At 32.7% G+C, this 20,895-nt stretch overlaps 1 protein-coding gene and 1 long non-coding RNA gene across 2 annotated transcripts; one reads left to right on the top strand and one right to left on the bottom strand.

Annotated features, from left to right (window-relative positions):
* The first annotated feature begins 1,316 nt into the window (after nt 1-1,316).
* Nucleotides 1,317-1,961, top strand: LOC110896627. The gene has a single exon (XM_022143862.2). It carries the CDS (start codon nt 1,317-1,319, stop codon nt 1,959-1,961), a length of 645 nt encoding a protein of 214 aa, XP_021999554.2.
* Nucleotides 1,962-13,694: 11,733 nt separating this feature from the next.
* On the bottom strand, nt 13,695-14,123 carry LOC118489093. The gene is made up of 2 exons (XR_004886132.1): nt 13,982-14,123; nt 13,695-13,898 (listed from the first exon to the last, which is right to left on the bottom strand). It is a non-coding gene; the product is annotated as an uncharacterized LOC118489093 (long non-coding RNA).
* Nucleotides 14,124-20,895: the final 6,772 nt, after the last annotated feature.

Below are 20,895 nucleotides of genomic sequence, written 5' to 3'. Positions count from 1 at the left end.
GGTTGGTGGCTTATTGACAAAGTCAAAGTTTTTAAGAACACTTAAATTTGGATGTCTTAAATTCAAGTTATACATATGATGAAATTAGAAAGAAATTAGTTGCCATTGAAAAAAAATTTGCCAACAAAAGAAAACAAAAAGGGAAAGTTGGTGACAATGATGATAGTGACAATGGTTTTATCAAAGTGTTTTTCTAATAACATGTGTAGTGGTGAGTGAAATAAATGCTACATCCTTAGGTATAAGACGACATGTGACCGCCTAGTCAGCAAATGGGTATTATGGGGCTTGAAGCTAAAAAGGGGTGTAGTCATATAATGTCTCATAATGCCCCAACAATGATTACCCAATTATTATTTTTTTAGAAAAATAAAACAATAAATGAGCTGGAAATTTGTTATTGCTCAAAGTTTGAAACTTTTGAACAATCCGTTGTTTTAATCAAAACTCCCAACGAAAAATTTGCAAAAAAAAACGCCCAAACGGGCGGTGCACCGGCGTGTTCGAGCATGGATGGTGAAAAAAGCCCCAAATTTGCCCCCACTAGGGGTGGTCTAAGGCTATACGGTATAGGGACTGGCCTAGGGCCGGCGGGCTTCGGCGCCGGGCCAGCATACCGCCCCCAGGGCCGGCCCCCGTCCTCTCCAGCTGCTCCTCGACGCCCAAGACGGACCAAAGTTAAAGAATCATGCCATTGAAAAACAGCCAGTTTTTTAAAAAATAATAATAAATTTTTCTCACCCACTTTATAAATACATACCCTTTAGTCCCCCATTTCAACCCAATTCTTTCCAATCTTTCTCACTTTTTTATACACTATCTTAGATTTTATAAAGTTTTAAGCATGTCATCTTCATCATGGTGTTCTTCACCTTCGGGTGAAGGCGATTTGTTTTTTGCAAATGCCGTAATGCTGGAAGCACAGATGATCATGGACGAAGAGAAAGAAACGATGTCACAACCGTGAACTAGGCAAGCCGCAATAAACCGAGACTGAGAAGGTTATATTTTTTCGATGTTAATAATTTAGTCATATTTACTTTTCAGTGTTAATAATTTAGTTATATTTATTTTCCGGTGTTAATAATTTATTTAATTTATTAATCGCTGTTAATAATTTAGGTGCCCATGATAGATTAATGGTCGATTATTTTGCCGACTAACCAATGTATACGGCTGCGGTGTTTAAACGTCGGTTCCGAATGAGTCGTCGATTGTCCTTCCGTGTAACAGACGACTTGGCGTGGTTTGATATGTGTTTCACACTTCGATACAATGCTAGGGGCCAAAGGGGATTCACCACTTTACATAAATGCATGGCGGCCATTCGCCAACTAGCATACGGGACGACACCCGATTCGTTGGACGAGTATTTAAGGACGTCCGAAAGGACAGCACGTGAATGTGTGTACAAGTTTTGCGAATGGGTGGTGAAGCTATATAATAAGAAATATCTACGGAAACCAAACACAAATGACGTCCAAAAATTATATCAAGCGCACAAAGAAAGACATGGTTTTTCAAGAATGCTCGAAAGCATTGATTGCATGCACTTGCCTTGGCAGAACTGCCCTACTGCGTGGCAAGGTCAATTTACTCGAGGCGATCATGGTCATCCAACTATAATACTAGAGGCTATTGTGTCACAAGATCTGTGGATTTGGCATGTTTTTTTCGGTGTTCCTGGTTCGCTTAACGACCTTAACGTCATCTACCAATCAAAGTTCTTTAACGATGTCATAACAGGAACTGGCCCAGACACCAGTTTTACAGTTTCGGGGGTGGAATACAGATGCGGTTACTATCTTGCTGGTGAAATATACCAAACGTACTATACAATTGTTAAAACTATTCCGCACCCGACATACGATAAAAGAAAGAAATTTGCCAAGTTTCAAGAGGCGGCGAGAAAAGACATTGAACAGTGTTTTGCGGTTCTACAAAAAATGGCATATCCTTGAACATCCAGCACGTGTTTTTACACCACAGAAGTTGCGATACTGTATGTATGCTTGTATCGTGCTGCATAACATGATCATCGAAGACGAAGGTAGAGCGATTTGTGAGTACGACGAAAATGCACCTAACGGGAATTCTGTTCCGGTAAGTGTAGAACAACAAGATTTAAACGGGTTCTCCCATCAAAACCTTCAAGTGGACTTGGTGGAATACATTTGGAACAACGAACAAAACGAACCCAATGACGAAGTGCCAAATGAAGACTAGTAGTTTTTTAATTATTTTCTTTTTAAATTTAGGTTGTTTTTTAATGAAATGTAAGAATTAATAATTATTTTAGAGTTTAAACTAATTTTAGTTATATATATATATATATATATATATATATATATATATATATATATATATATATAGGGGTAAGATCAAATAAAAAGTTTATTTTGCCTAAGTATGATGAGAAGGAATGTTAATCATCCATTTTTCAAACCAATGGTTAAGATAAAAGTGTAAGAGAAAGGATGAGTGGAAGGGTATCTTGGCAAAATCATATTTATGGACTTTCTCTCTCCACATGCAAGGCACATGCATATTCCACCCCCATTTTTTAAACGTTCATAACTTTTTTATACGACACTATTTTTTCATAAAAATTTCACCGTAAAATCGAGTGTCTTTTTATCTTTAATTTGAGTTCATTGGGGAACACCAAAAAACTGGGGAACAGGGGAACATGGGTAATTTCGTCCAAAAAAAATAAAAAAGATTGCCTCCCCGGCTAACCAGAAACACTTTCACAAACACGGTGGCTCCAAACCTCCAACCGTTCAAAAACCCTAGAAATTCATCATCTTTCACCATCCCTTCTGTCATCATGTTTAATTCAGATTCAAACACTTAAATTCAACCTCACTATTCGATTTCCTCTTTTTCCTCTTCCTCTTAGATCTGAATGTGAAATTTGAGCAATATGATTATCAAGATTTGTATATGGATTTCAGTTTGACGGTACAGTTTTACATTTAAAATTTGAATAAACTTCATCTAATCGAATGAATTCATGTGCTCTTGTACAATTGCAGTGTAACGACTTGAGGTGAGTTCATTCATCAGCTTTTGTAATTGTTCTTGTTCTGTTCTTTGTTTTTTCAGTTTTATACGATTACAATCGGATTGATTTTTTGATTTTGTTTTTGATGACCTTTATAGTTTTGATGTTTAAACATTTCATACTTAAGATGAAGCATTGAAGGTATCTTTCATGAAGATTAGGTGTTCGATGTAATGCGTAAATGAAAAAAATAGTTTGAAATATTGAAAATGATTTTACTTAATCTTCATTAATTATCAATTTTTTACTAGGTGGCTCATCTACTTTGTTGTACTAGGGCATTTAACATGGCTAATGGCCCACTGTATTAGGAGTTTACGAGAAAACACAAGGTATGATGAAGATTGTATTTGTTTATTCATACTAGTATAGTTGTAATGTAAGATAATATCTTACATGTATTCAAATTGATAGCTTAATAAATATGATTTGATAAAAATTATTACATTAAAATGGGCTGTATGTAGGAACAAAGATTTTACATTTATTAATGTGTGAATGAGAGGAACTATTTGGTTTCGATCAACACATATAACCTTCTTCCACACCTGTAAGCAAGCGGATATTAATTTCATATAGTGAATTATTTTAAAATAATTGAAGCTATGGTTAAGGTGAAGAATATATGTGAATACCATTCCATCTACTAAAAGTTGCATTATAAATACTGCAACTTTTAGTCCAAACGTTGGGTGCAGGACATAGATAGCCTGCATATATAATATTCAAAACATGACTTTAGGGGCTGTTTGGCTAAGCTTATTTTAGTGACTTATTTACTTATTTACTTTTTGAAAAGTTAAAAGGTGTTTGGGTTAGCTTATTATGTGAGAGGAATAAGTAAATAAGTCATTCCATTATGATTTATTTGCTTTTCAAATAAGCAAATAAGTCATATCAATAAGCTTAGCCAAACAGCCCCTTAGTTTCCTTAAAAATCACAAAGTTAGGGAAAACCATACACACAACTGATAAAGAAAAATATGATTATTAAAATCACTTACATGAAGATTATACTGGCTTTTCCTACCAAGTATTTGTTATAATTTCCTCATCCATCCTAGATCTGGTCACCTGTAATACATAAACTTAATATGGTTTTATCATTTTTACAATAAAGATAGTTAGTTTTTAATGAAAAGTGACGTCTAATGGTAGATTAAAAATGCCAAAAGAAGGAGATTGTAAACTACGAGTAGCCACTGCATAGACTTTGGTTAGCAATCATCCAAATAGTTTTCTGATGCAAGCCCTTTGGTTAGGCCAAACAAATTTTGTGCATCGACTGTACATGTCTACAAAAAAAGATGAAGAAAAAGTAATCCATACTAAATAACTACACATACTTACAATTTTAACTAACATTTCTGTTCGTAGCCAATTTTCATAAACAAGTCAGTAGATCTCGTATTAGTGGGCTAATGACACTGCTTATTAGGTCTCTAGCATGTGACAACCCAATATTTACCAAACCGCGTCCGTAATCTTATAAGGCCGAGTGTAGTGAGTGATAATTGTAGTTCCTATTTAATTATATGGTATATGCAATGCCCTCCTCTTTGTGTTCATTTTTTTTAATTTACGGCAGCTTCTAACTGATGCGATTAAGATGTTTTTGGGTTTTGTTCATAGCTAAATGGGTCAAATCCTGGACTGGATAATGCTGGTATGGCGAGTGTACTTTTGATACGCGGAATACATGTTGAATTTTCAGCAGCAGGCTAAAAGATACATGTTAAATGAGCGTTTTCCTTGATCAACTAAACTCGATTGAAAATTATTTGATCAAACATGTTAAAATAATTTTTGTACGATAAACTTTAACATGTTAAATGAGAGTTTGCATTGATCAACTAGTTGCGATTCAACTTTATTTAACCAAATTATATATTGAATTTCGGCCTAGAGTTCAAAATACTTAAATAAAGTCTTGTGTGTAGTCTATGCGGGCCCAAAATAATAAAATAAATTAATTTAACATGTTAAAAAAATGTTTGCATTGATCAACTAAACTTGATTTGACTTTATTTGAACAAACATATTAAAATAAGTTTTGTACAATAAACATTAACATGATGAAAGGTTGACTTGTTCTACTAGGTTCTATTTAAAATTATTTGACCAAATTATATATGAAATTCTGGATAAGAGTTTAAAATACTAAAATAAAGTTTTGCATAGAGTTTATGCGGGCTCAAAATATTAATTTAAATTAATTTAACATGTTAAAGAAAAGTTTGCATTTATCAACTAAACTTGATTCGACTTTATTTGACCAAACATGTTAAAATAAGTTTTATACAATAAACTTTAACACGTTAAATGAGAGTTTACCTTGATCTACAAGGTTCAATTTAACTTTATTTAACCAAATTATAAATTAAAAATTAGATTAGAGTTTAAAATACTAAAATAAAGTTTTGTGTAGAGTTTATGGTGGCTAAAAATATTAAAATAAAAAAAAATCTAACATGTTAAATGAGCGGTTACATTGATCAACTAAACTCGATTCGAATTTATTTGACCAAACATTTTAAGATAAGTTTTGTACGATAAACTTTAACATGTTAAATGAGAGTTTAAATTGATCAACTAGGTGTGATTCAACTTTATTTAACCAAACTATATATTGAATTTCGGCGTAGAGCCCAAAATATTAAAATAAAGTTTTGTGTGTAGTTTATGCGGGCTCAAAATATTAAAATAAATTAATTTAACACGTTAAAGAAAAGTTTGCATTTATCAACTAAACTTGATTCGACTTTATTTGATCAAACATGTTAAAATAAGTTTTGTATAATAAACTTTATCATGTTAAATGAGAGTTTGCCTTGATCTACTAGGTTCGATTTAACTTTATTTGACCAAATTATATATTAAATTTTGGATTAGACTACAAAATACTAAAATAAAGTTTTGTGTGGAGTTTATACGGGCTTAAAATATTAAAATAAATAAATTTAACATGTTAAATGAACGTTTACATTGTTAAATGAACGTTTACATTGTTAAATGAACGTTTACATTGATCAACTAAACTTGATTGGAATTTATTTGCCCAAACATGTTAAAATAATTTTTGTACGATGAACTTTAACATGTTAAATGAGAGTTTGTGTTGACCAACTAGGTGGGATTCAACTTTATTTAACCAAATTTTATATTGAATTTCAGCCTAGAGTTCAAAATACTTAAATAAAGTTTTATGTGTAGTCTATGCGGGCTCAAAATACTAAAATAAATTAATTTAACATGTTAAAAAACGTTTGCATTGATCAACTAAACTTTATTTGACCAAATATATTAAAATAAGTTTTGTACAATAAACTTTAACATGATGAAAGGTTTTGTACAATAAACTTTAACATGATGAAAGGTTAACTTGTTCTACCAGGTTCGATTTAAATTTATTTGACCAGATTGTATATTAAATTCCGGATAAGAATTTAAAATACTAATATAAAGTTTTGTATTGAGTTTATGCGGGCTCAAAATATTAAAATAAATTAATTTAACTTGTTAAAGAAAAGTTTGCATTGATCAACTAAACTTGATTCGACTTTATTTGACCAAACATGTTAAAATAAATTGTACAATAAACTTTAACACGATAAATGAGAGTTTTCCTTGATATACAAGGTTCGATTTTACTTTATTTGACCAAATTTTAAATTAAATTTTTTTATTAGAGTTTAAAATACTATAATAAAGTTTTGTGTAGAGTTTATGCTGGCTAAAAATATTAAAATAAATAAATTTAACATGTTAAATGAGCGTTTACATTGATCGACTAAACTCGATTCGAATTTATTTTACCAAACATGTTAAGATAAGTTTTGTACGATAAACTTTAAAATGTTAAATAAGAGTTTGCATTGATCAATTAGGTGCGATTCAACTTTATTTAACCAAATTATATATTGAATTTCGGCGTAGAGTCCAAAATATTAAAATAAAGTTTTGTGTATAGTTTATGCGGGCTCAAATACTAAAATAAATTAATTTAGCATGTTAAAGAAAAGTTTGCTTTAATTAACTAAACTTGATTCAACTTTATTTAACCAAATATGTTAAAATAAGTTTTGTACAATAAACTTTAACACGTTAAATGAGAGTTTTCGTTAAAAGGTTCAATTTAACTTTATTTGACCAAATTTTAAATTAAATTTTGGATTAGAGTTTAAAATACTAAAATAAAGTTTTGTGTAGAGTTTATGTTGGCTAAAATATTAAAATAAATAAATCTAACATGTTAAATGAGCGTTTACATTCATCAACTAAACTCGACTCGAATTTATTTGACCAAACATGTTAAGATAAGTTTTGTTCGATAAACTTTAAATGTTAAATGAGAGTTTATGTTGATCAACTAGGTGCGATTCAACTTAATTTAACTAAATTATATATTGAGTTTCGGCCTAGAATTCAAAATACTTAAATGAAGTTTTGTGTGTAATTTATGCGGGCTCAAATAATAAAATAAATTAATTTAACATGTTAAAAAAACGTTTGCATTGATCAGCTAAACTTCATTTGAATTTATTTGAACAAACATATTAAGATAAGTTTTGTACAATAAATTTTAACATGATGAAAGGTTGACTTGTTCTACTAGATTCGATTTAAATTTATTTGATCAAATTATATATTAAATTCTGGATAAGAGTTTAAAATACTAAAATAAAGTTTTGTATGGAGTTTATGCGGGCACAAAATATTAAAATAAATTAATTTAACATGTTAAAGAAAAGTTTGCATTTATCAGCTAAACTTGATTCGACTTTATTTGACCAAACATGTTAAAATAAGTTTTATACAATAAACTTTAACACGTTAAATGAGAGTTTACCTTGATCTGCAAGGTTCAATTTAACTTTATCTAACCAAATTATAAATAAAAATTTGGATTAGAGTTTAAAATACTAAAATAAAGTTTTGTGTACAGTTTATGCTGGTTAAAAACATTAAAATAAAAAAATCTAACATGTTAAATGAGCGGTTACATTGATCAACTAAAGTCGATTCGAATTTATTTGACCAAACATTTTAAGATAAGTTTTGTACGATAAACCTTAACATGTTAAATGAGAGTTTAAATTGATCAACTAGGTGTGATTCAACTTTATAACCAAACTATATATTGAATTTCGGCGTAGAGTCCAAAATATTAAAATAAAGTTTTGTGTGTAGTTTATGCGGGCTCAAAATATTAAAATAAATTAATTTAACACGTTAAGGAAAAGTTTGCATTTATCAACTAAACTTGATTCGACTTTATTTGATCAAACATGTTAAAATAAGTTTTGTATAATAAACTTTATCATGTTAAATGTTAAATGAGAGTTTGCCTTGATCTACTAGGTTCGATTTAACTTTATTTGACCAAATTATATATTAAATTTTGGATTCGAGTACAAAATACTAAAATAAAGTTTTGTGTGGAGTTTATGCGGGCTTAAAATATTAAAATAAATAAATTTAACATGTTAAATGGGCGTTTACATTGATCAACTAAACTCGATTGGAATTTATTTGACCAAACATGTTAAAATAATTTTTGTACGATAAACTTTAACATGTTAAATGAGAGTTTGCGTTGATCAACTAGGTGCGATTCAACTTTATTTAACCAAATTATATATTGAATTTCAGCTTAGAGTTTAAAATACTTAAATAAAGTTTTGTGTGTAATCTATGCGGGCTCAAAATACTAAAATAAATTAATTTAACATGTTAAAAAAATATTTGAATTGGTCAACTAAACTTGATTTAACTTTATTTGACCAAATATATTAAAATAAGTTTTGTACAATAAACTTTAACATGTTAAACTTATTAGTTTTACATGTTAAACTTATTATCATTTATCATTTGACATCACTCTAATCACTGTAACATAACTTTACATGTTAAACTTATTAGTTTTACATGTTAAGTTTTTTTAGTGAGTTTTATAACATTTAAAATTCATGTGGAACCACATCTAAATCAAAAGGTAGAAAAATTACAACATTATTTTAATTAATTTAGTACTAAATTACAAGGATGAAAAGAGAATCAACATATCAAAGTTATTAGAAAATGTAATAGCATATTCAAAATCAATATAGGTAATACTCATATCATTCATCCACATCTAAATTGTCATAAAAAAAAGAGGTAAAAGGAATGCAATATCATTGATATTTGAAACGAATTTGGTACTACTTTGCAAAGATGAGAAGCATAGTAAGCACACAAATACAATTCATTCACTATTTCATTGCCACGATTCTGACAAAAACAATACTTATTTGACAGATATTTACAGAGTTGAAGGCCAATTATTTGGTGTAAAAATCAAATTGTATAAACTGCACCAGATATTTAGCATGAAGAAATCTACAAAAGAAAAAAAGAGTGAGAAACTAACCTATTTTGAATTTGGAGTTGGTCGATCATCATCACGAGATTAATCTTCTGGTGGAGGAGTCCTTAACTCTCCGAGCATACTTTTCTCCATTTACTACTGTCTGTGGACTGTGGTCATCGGCGTTGAGTCCGAATTAACCGAATTTAGGTGTTTGATAATCGTACTTTTGAAACATTGATGAATTATGAACTTAATTTATGAAACATCAATGAAAATTTTCACTTGCTGATTTGCAACAACACCAGATCCAGATTTAGGTTTCCGATCATCAACATCAGCATTCGAATGAGAGCCACAAGATGCTAAATTAGCAGAACAAGATCTAATAAATCAGACAACCAGTGTGGTTGTGATCCAATTGGGGGAAACGAACAACGAGCCCTAAATTCTTCTTTATCCCGAAATCATATTAATACTTTTGACGAATCTACCAGTAACAAATAATTACAATTTAAAAAAAATTGATGCTTACAACAACATGATTTTCAGACAAGCATTTAACATGCATAATTATGCGAAACATTTACCTGGTCGGTTTTACATGTAAAAATATCAATAATTTGATCCGTTTGCGTTCTTTTGATGCTAAAATCTACATCGAAACTTCAAATCAAACAAAAATTTTTCAATATGTATGTATGAATCAGTCGAAATGTTTCAGCAACATTCTGCTATAACCAATCATGCGTAATATAGGTTTTAGAATAAAAAAGCAAATTACATGATTGATTAATGAATCAGTTGTGCATAAGATTGAGGAATACATACATCTATTTGAAAACTGAAACTATCGTATCAATCTCTGATAAATAACTATCCGATTGAGATAAAATCGAACATGGATAAGGCTTCCCCGCTGTCTCCGGCGACCAGATTTGCGGAAGACCTCCGCTAGGGTTTCGCTGGTGGCAGTGGTGACTGTGGGAGACATTTGGATTGGATGTTCCCCTGTTCTTTTCTAATCATCTTTTTTTTAAATACCTAAGTTACCCCTCCGTGTAAAAGTAGCCTTTGTTTAATTAACTTAATCTCAGCCCTTGATTAAGTTAATCCAAGGGTGTTCCCCTGTTCCCCACTTTTTTGGTGTTCCCCAATGAACCCCACACTATATATATATATATATATATATATATATATATATATATATATATATATATATATATATATATATATATATATATATACTAGGTTATTACCCGGGAATGCTTCCCGGGCTCGAGAAAGTTATACATGTCACTTATTATTTATAAGCAATAAATACTTAAATAAAATGATAAAAAATAAGTAACATGTTATATGAAATCAAAAACCAACAGTTTACATTATAAGCTACCAAAGACTTCCAGGGTATCACCCGCGATTGCTTCCCAGGCTCAAGAAAGTTATTTATATAATTATTATTTATGATTAAAATGAGTGATGAAAAAAATCCTTAAAAAAGAACAAAAAAAAAAAGAAAAAAGAAAGTAATCCATGCAGACGATAGACATAATTATGAAAATAATCGCACTAATTAGCCAAAAGAACACATACTGGGTCCATAAACTATCATATACGCTAAGAAAAACAGATGATAAAGAGCCACAAACGCACAGTCAAATCCATATGAATAGCACCACCAAGTACCAACTACCAAAGACATGAAAAATAAAAAATGATACTGAAAACAAATGTGTTAGAACCTAAACCAAAGCAATGCTACTATCTCCACCTGGCGGCTTGCGAGCCCCTAGATAGTCTCTAGATTCCGCTTTTCCGTCAGCAAAGATGTTACTTCCACTTATTTCTCGAAGCTTTGCTAAGCTCAGTGGTTTGCCGATGCTGGCACCTCGTCACCTTTGAAAATATTGTTTCCAGAAAGCTCTGTGAATTTATGGCTCGGGATCTTTTTTGCCGTCTTCACCGGTTCTGCAACATTTGTCTGACAAAACAAAGCCTATTTATTATTAACAATAATCCCACATACATAAAAATATGGTGAAATAATGGTAAAGACCTAGTCAATATATTAGAGTTAAAGAAGTGGTTGTGGTGTAAGGATGCAAAAGCATGACAGACAGTTTTATACTTTTGAAAGTCCATTTAAAAAAAATGAAGTAATGCTGGAGTGTAACATGCTATCTCTAACAGTACAGATTTTAATGTAAAGAGAATGCTTAATATTTAGGAAAGGTGACAGACAGTTATTTACTTGATGATTGAAGAACCACTTCAGAAGCCAGATATTAATACTCATAAAAATAATTAAAAAAGGTAGGACATTCAGCTTACTGTTTTTAAAGACTGTTCATTGACAGTTATTTACTTGATGATTGAAGAACCACTTCAGAAGCCAGATATTAATACTCATAATAATCATCGTTCTTTTTCTTCTTCTGACCAAAACTCTTCATTGACTTCAACTTCCCTGAAAACCCTAAACTTGAAAAGGTAGGCGTAGGACATGATTCTACAGATCAATCAGATTTCACGAATAAACAAATAAAAAAAATTGAATTCACGAAATTGAAAACTACTTGTTCCTAGTGAGAAGAAAACATACCTGATGCAACCTAACCCATCGCAGCTTATCTCTTCGCCGTCATCCCTTGCCATATCTCTCTTTTTCTACCTGATGCAACCTAACAAAATAAACCCTATATTCACCACGGATAGCGAGAAGAGAAGCTAACATAATAAAAAGTTGTGTATATCTAACAGGCTTTTGTTACTCATGAGCTTCGGTCATTCAATTCCAATATCAATAATGGTCAAAGCGTTGCTAGCTAGCATCTTCCGGAATGATATGGATAAAGATCTCTAACTGCCCATCAACAAAACATAAACAAACCAATAAGTTACTTGACCAACTAAAAAGTTAGAATCTAAATAAACCCATTCATACACACCGTATGTGTTGGGGGTGTATGGTGTGGAGATACTTCTCACTACACATGTGGGTGAACTGAAATTCTGGAAAACACAAAGTGAGCTTCCGTCACAAATTGCTCTACAGTAGCTTCCATCGATTTTCCTTTGTTAGCAGCTAAAAGGCCCATTGCATCCAGATTGCTGGGATCACCAACAGCAGATGGGGGGAGGTTCCTGATAGCAGTATCGACGCAACCCGCAGACTAAAACAAAAACGACCACATATAATGAGTTAGATGACAATATAACTTATTAATAGTTGGTGCAATCGCATACCAAATAACCATATGCTTGTTCACGTGAATCCAATGAATCACGAACTATATTCAATATTGATTTCCATAGAAAGCATGATTATTATTCCATAAGTATAAATTTAAACCAGACACTCGACATACTCTGATAATCATATGATGTGGAATAGAAAAATAGTAATCAGTTGACTTAAGCAAGTAAGAAACGGTAAGTAACCTTGTCCCATAAACCTACACCCTGCTGTCATCAGCCAGTTTAGTATCTGGCCCAAGCAAGTTGTCCTTGTTACCAAAGCTTGACATGTTCAACGCGGACGCCATCTGCGTTTCTTTCTCCGTTCTAAAAATCATAAAAACAGGTTAATTGATATGTAGATAGTTTTGTTCCAGCTTTAAAAATGTTTGAAATACAAAAGCAAGATAATAACGCTCTCTGAATAGTGAATACTTACAGAGGCTGTTTTGTAGCAAGCTTTATCAGAAGAGCCTGCAAACTATCAAGTCTAGTTCTCAATATCGTAATCTTCCTCTGAATCGCAGACGAATGATGTTGAGCTTCCAAACCTGCTCCAAACGAACTCCTCTCTGATACATACCAGTAATTTCATCAGCAAGTTTAGACACTTCATTATACTCCCTCATCCACGGATCCGCAGAAGACGCCATTTATCTGAAACAGAATCAATAAAAAACTAACACATTAACCGCCAGCCACCGTTATACTTAATTGCATCCAAATTAGGGCTCATAAACATCCATAAATATCTAAAACCGCAGCGAAAACCATCAGGTGGTGATGGTGGGAAAGAAGACTCATCGGCAAAAAAGGCAATAGTCATGAGTGTAACGCAAATTACATTGCATTTTTGGACCTTTTGCTAACATTAGTGATCAACCCAGATGGTCCAAAAGTGATAACCATACCAGGATTGATGACACCAATCTCAACACGTCCACCAGCAGTCCAGCACAGTTCCAATACCGCCAATCTTGTACACATCCTGAAGTGGGGGACGGATAGGCTTGTATGATGGTCTCTTGGGCTCGTTGATATGGTCAAGTGCTTCAAAAAGGGTCGGACCCATGTACCGTCAAGGTTCGTAGACCTCTTAATGATGTTGTCTCCTTCAGATCCAGAGATTGGAACAAATGTGATTTTGTCCAGGTTGTACCTGACCTTCTTCAAGTATGATGACACTTACTTAACAATTTCATCACACCTCGCTTTAGAGTACTTTGGTGTGGTGGCATCCATCTACAATTGTAAATCCAAACATTTAGCAAAACATACTATAAAAATTTCTTAAAAAGAATATAAAAAATCTATTTCATTTTTACCTTGCTTGACACCAAGGGTAAAAGCAAGAAGAGCATGTTCACGGGTGTGTCCGTCTTTTGAATACCAGCTTCAAAACCACCAGTCGTGGAATCGATGATAAGAATAGCACAGTTAGCATGTTAGGTACCAGTAATCATGTTCTTGATAAAGTCATGATTTAGAGCAAACACAAACCTCGAATGTCGGAACCTAGCTCAACCACCAACTACAGTTGGGAACTCGTCTCTAGTGCCAACGATATGCTTAAGAATTCTTCCGCAAGAACCTATTTACCAAACAGAAAGTAGTAACAGAACATGGCAAAAGCACAAAAGGCAAAACAAATTATAAAACATCCACAAGCTATACAATTAAAATAAGTGCTTAATTAAGTTAATAGTTAGACATTAAATCAAAAAGACAATATGAGTTTCACAAACCCCATACCTTGAAAGTGCATAAAAATTTAGGCTCTTTAGACCAGAGCATTTGACGATTACATGCTCCAAGTATCTATCCGTTATCTTGATGTACCTACATAATCAAGCATTCAAAAATAAAAATTAGGAGCTTTAAATTAGATAAATTTTGAACATGTAAAATACTGAATATGTTGAGATATTGGAATGTATAGATAATAATACTTCAAAATAGCATATTGAGCGATAGATTCCGAATGGCAGCCACCAATTCGTTCAGCTCTGCTTCCTCGGATTGACCCATTGGCTTTCTACTCCACCCAAAATTAACAGTATTTGCGCCATCCACCACCTTAACTCTCATGGAAACCAAAACGTTTTTTTTTTTTTTTTTTTTTTTTTTTGCGTCTCATTCGAAGAAATTGGGGACCTTTTTGAACAGCGGCTCATCATAAAGCCACGCCTCCTTCCAGAAGCCTATCTGAGAGTCATGGCCCGACAAACCAAGGAACATGGAGGCAAGATCCACCCAGCTTCTTCCAGGTCACATGACATACTCGCAAGTTGTTTCCAAGGCCCCGGGTTAGAAAACTTTACCTGCATGAAATTCCAATTTTGCGAGTTATTATGCAAACTCCTAACGACTCTCCTCCAAAGCCCGCTACAAAATCTTAGAAGGCTTTAAATAAAAGGATTTGATTTTTAACAGAATTCATCTAAAACCAATTTATTCAAAAAATTAAATTATATTTACAAAGTAGCTAACTTTTGACAAAAAGTATTTTGGTCAAACCAACATGATTTGTACACAAAATATGATGAAATTAATTCATAAAAGTAATTAACAATAAAAACAAAAATACATTCTAAACTGAAATCATACCACGCGGGAATATGCCTTCCAATCTTGATTTTCAATATGCTTAGTTATAATGAAACGTCACATTCTGTATTTTTTAGCTACACTCAATCTAAGCATGAGCACTGATTAGCTTCTTCAACTCTTCTACCTATTGAAAATAAAAAAAATGGTTATTTTATATTATAAGAAGACTAAAAACACCTAAATAGAATATTATAAAAAAACAAATAAGCTGTCACGATGTTCTAATGTGCAATCAATCTATAAGGGGCACCCCTATTATAATATCTAAATCAATGTTGGCATGTATTATGTGACCATCATTGCTACGCCTAACAGTTCCAATTATGCTCATCAAATAATTCTCCTTAACAAATATAACAGATAAATTTGCAATCAATATTTTACATAGATATAACCTTGGTGTCACTTTAAGGCTAAAAGGGGAAGATTTTCCTGCTCGTAAATGCCATGCCTTTTTCAAAGCAACTTGTTTTGACCCAAACCAAATTAATCCTTTCTTGATCGACCCATTCTGATCCAAACAAAAAAAAAACTTTTTTAATCAACCGGTTATGACCCGAACCAAAAATAAAACTTTTTTAATCAACCCATTCTAACATAAAACCAATCTTACCTGAACCTACTTTGAACTGGCACTTCATGAAAACGATGCACATCAGGACTAACATGTCGTAACATTGAACCCTAGCAGTTGTTACGATAGCAAAATGAAGCGGCTAGTTAATGATCTTTTAAGTAGCTTCATTAGCGAGACCATCTTGCAAATCCGGATCTCCAATAACTGCTCGTTGAAGCGAAACATCCTTTCCAGTCCATTAATCTATACATAGGTGAACGATAAATAGATTGAACATTGATTAAATCGAAATAATCAAAGGAATATAGGATGAAAAATGGTTTGAGCGACAAGATATATACCTGGTTGTTAAATCTGTTATTTAGATTTAGGGTTCTTGATTTCTGGAATGATTACACCTGAATCAAATAGATAAAACCAAATAAAATTTATGAATGAGAAAATAGAGCTTACATCAATATTCTGTTATTGTCTAAACTTTAGATGTAATCGGAAAAGAAACAATAATTAAACATCAAAGAGTAAAGAAATACATAGTTACCAGTTGACCTCGAGTTTGCATTTGCACCTGCATCTCCATCACAAAACGTCTCAACGGGTTGGTTTGTAACGCCAAGAGCAAGCCTTAAACTGATTTCATTGTCTTCCAACTTCTCTATTAAGCTATGTTTGTTACAAATCGTATATGAATACAAAATCAGGTTCTGTAACATAAAACAATTACCCACCAGGCCACCATCAACAATATAAAATCATAGAAAACATTACAAAAACAAATCCTTAACTTGTAGGAAATATTTGACCAAAATAAATGAACATAGTTAGGTAGAAAAAAAAGGATACGTAAAACTAAACTTACAGAACATCAATCTATCGCAATCCACTCTAGTAACCAACAATCGTTGTAGGACTTGCAAAAGATGGTATCCAGAAGAGCCCTTCGGCCAAAAGTCCCTCATATGCAACACCCGAAAGAACACCAACAATCAAATACCTATGATTAATAGAAATATGAAAGATAGAAAAGTAAATACCCGATGATTATAAGAAAAAGGATTTCATCACAAACACTTCAAAATCCTAATAATTACAAACTGAATGATGGAGATTGAATGAGACACGGTACTGATTGAATGAAATTCGATTGATTGATGCTTCTGATGTCGTTGAACGAAATACGATTGAATGAGAACAGTACATATCAGCGCCGGTACCACATGATCCAATCGGCTTGAATAGCCATCGCCTTCATTTTCTTGAATCGGCAAAAGAGAGAGAAAGCAGATGGGGGCGGAATTTGTGATGAGATCTAGAAACCCTAATTAGAAATCAGCTTCACTAGTGAAAATAGCGAACCAGAATGGAGAACGGAGATGAAGGAAAATGGAGAAGAAAGCTCTCTAGGGTTTTAGAAAAGGAGTAACGGTGAGGAGGAGATAGAGAGATTAGTAGCTTCTCAAGGAAGAAGGAAAAGGAATTAGGGTTGCATAAATATATAGGGTCCGAATTCATTTGGTCGGATTGCTCAAAAAAAGATCCGCGAGCACCATCTCATTTTCCCGCCAAAATGAATCCTGAGAAGCCCTAAGAACGTGCCACATCAGCCCAAATCTTCTTGTTTATTATATATAATAGATATATATATGGTAGGGTTCATGCGAGAACCACCTTTATTGCGAGAACCGCGAGAACCAATGTGAACATATGGCATTATTGTAAATACATAATAAAAATTAAATCAGCTGCCTCTCCTCCTCCTGGACTTCAAACATCAGATTAAACCATGATTTATATTCATTTCACATCCATTCATCATCTCAGATCCAATCTCTACACAATTCATCAGCTCAGTTCACGTCACACTCCAAATCCCCCAAAATTCATCATCTCGATCTTATAATTCATCATGTATTCGTCATCAAAATTAGTATATATCAGTGCATTAACAACATAATCACCGATTGCACATTTGTATTCCAGTCTAAATTAGGGCAAAACGATCGTAATGCACAGATAGGGATAATCGGAAGAACACAAGTCATCCAACGGACTATCGATCCTCTATTGCACCGTTCCGTGAAATTGTAAGTTCATACACCTTGTTTTGTTCTCGTATATGATAAAACAGTTATCAACAGTTGATTCAGACATGTTATTATGTGGTTATTACATTTAAACAGTTGTTTCATAAATGAATTATTGAAAATCGTGGTATATATATGATTTTTGAGTGAACAGAAGGGCTAATGTTGTGATGAACTATGTGTAATGTGATTCTGATGTGTTGTTTTCTGTATTTTTTTTATTAAAGAATGCTGTTATATGCATAATGTTGGACATGATTGGCAACACGAAAGTTGATTTGGTAACTGATAGGGTTTTAGTACTGAATTATGACTGTCGACAAGTTATGTGGTGTGCATTAACACGACAGAATAGGCTTATACAGAAAAAGCAGAATAGGCTTATACGAAACAGGATAATAAGATAATTTTATGATATATATACAGTTAATGCAGATTTTTGAGTGAACAGAAGGGCTAATGTAGTGATGAACTATGTGTAATGTGATTCTGATGTGTTGTTTTATGTATTTTTTTATTAAATAATGATGTTATATGCATAATGTTGGATATGATTGGCAACACGGAAGTTGATTTGGTAAGTGATAGGATTTTAGTACTGAATTATGACTGTCGACAAGTTATGTGGTGTTAACGCACATGTGCATTAACACGACAGAATAGGCTTATACGGAAAAGGCAGAATAGGCTTATACGAAACAGGATAATAAGATAATTTTATGATATATACAGTTAATGCACATGTGCATTAACACGACATAACAGGCTTATACGTAATAGGTTTATACGGAACATGAATAAACTAATTTTATGTTCTATACAGTTATGCACATGTGCAAAGTTTGACAAATTACGATTAAACTGAATAAGACAATGAGGTGTGTGATACATAGTTATGCACATGTGCATAAAACGTAATAGTATGTTAACGTGTACAAAAATTTGAATAGGATTCACTTAATAAATCAATATAATAAGGTGATTTTGTGTTTTATATAGTTATGCACGTATGCATAAATTGTCATAGTTTGTTAATATGCACATTAATTTGAATACTAATCTCAATTATTTATTCATAAATGATATATAATTTGCATGTATTGTTATTTTGGTGTTGTTTTTTGTTATGACATACAGTTATGTAGTTATATCATTATGTAATCAATTATATTATGAAGTTATATGAACCCGTAACTCATGGTTGAATATGATAATAAGGTAGCATTGGGTGATATACAGTTATGCACATGTGCATAATTTGATAGAATAGGTTAATAAGGTCATTCATGTTGATGTACATGTGCATAGTTTGTCATAATATGCTAACAAGGCCAGTCATGTTAATGCACATGTGCATAATTATGCACAAAACCCGTTTCCCAAATATATTTAGAATGGAACAAGAGAAACGAGGACTGGTGGCGGACCGGTACAATCAGGATAATATAAACTTTATGGGGGTTTGGAATTTATCGAGAAACCCAAGCTCTGCCGAATAATTACTGTAATGGCACGAGTTGATCGGGCTCCTCGATAATGTCACTTTGTCCGATGGCAAAGATGGTTGGGAGGTAATGACTCTGATTTTTCAGTCAATGTTGTCAAGAACTTCCTGTATAGCGGCTCCGATTTCAGCAGCAGGCACGTTGTGAAATGGTCGAAATGGGTCCCAAAAAATGCAATATTTTTGTTTGGAGGGAGGTTTTAGATCGTAGTCCACGCTGACTTCACTCTGGGATCGGAACTATTGGGGCGGAGACGTGAAATGTTGTCTGTGTGAAGATGGCGATGGAACAGCTGAACACCTTCTTTGTTCGTGCAGAGTAGCGTAAACTGTCTGGTATCACATCAGTCAGTGGTGCAAGGTGAGTCCTTTTATTCTGTTTTCAGCTAAAGATATCGTAATTGCCTCTGAGTTTTACCATCTGGATAGAGAAGTGAAAGAAGCTTTATATGGCATTATGTTTGTGACAAATTGGTGTATATGGTTAGCCAGGAACAATAAAAGGTTCCCGGAGCTATTATCCGTAATATTAAGTCCGTCGGTTTTTATGGTATAAGAATCGGTCCAAAAATAGGTCCGTGAGTTGGGAAAAATGGTGTAGGTTCGATATAAGGTAGCTGCTCTTTTTCGGTCTTTAGGTTCTTGTGTTGAGTTGTTGTTTTTCGATTTGCTGTAGTGGTTGGTTCGACCGCCTCTGTTTTGGAGGTTAGCATCCATGAATAACATTTGCACTAAAAAAAAGTTATGCACATGTGCATAGTTTGTCATAATAGTTTTGTTACTAATTGATATTAAATATGATTGGTGGTAATACGAATTTTGATTTGGTAAGGGTTAATTTTTTTTTTATTGAAACAAACCTGTTGATAATGTCAGTCATGTTAATGCACATGTGCATAGTTATGCACATGTGCATAGTTATGCACATGTGCATAGTTATGCACATGTGCATATTTTGTCAGATTAAGTTAATATGAATGTATTACGACATATGCAAACGTGCATTATTACCTTAAAACATAAGCATTGTACATATTGTATGTAATATGATTACTGCACATGTGCATACATGAAATAATTGATGTAATGTATGCAGGAAAAAAATATTCGAAACTGCTCATGGATTGACAACAAGGATGTATTTGATTAATAGGTTGACGGATGCAAAATTATCGGAAAACGATAGACGAAGATGCATTGAAACATGAGGAGTGTTGGAAGATGCATAGAAATTGGAAAGAAGAGCAGAAGGTGTGAGGTTGTGAACTAAAGCGAATGTTATGTGTAGGTAGTTTGTGGACATGCAATACGGATGATCATGTCTTTTAATATATGATGTATTATGTTGTTTGGTAGAGGTAATGTTGGTATTGCACATGTGCAAAGTTTGATATAACATACATATTGGTATTGTATAATGTATTACGAATGGTAACATTTGTTAATTTAGGATGTCATATTTTG

Source organism: Helianthus annuus, chromosome 2, assembly GCF_002127325.2.
Source record: "Helianthus annuus cultivar XRQ/B chromosome 2, HanXRQr2.0-SUNRISE, whole genome shotgun sequence".
Classification (NCBI taxonomy): domain Eukaryota; kingdom Viridiplantae; phylum Streptophyta; class Magnoliopsida; order Asterales; family Asteraceae; genus Helianthus; species Helianthus annuus.
The sequence above is the reverse complement of the archived record's forward strand: the minus strand, read 5'-3'. Positions and strand labels throughout refer to the sequence as shown.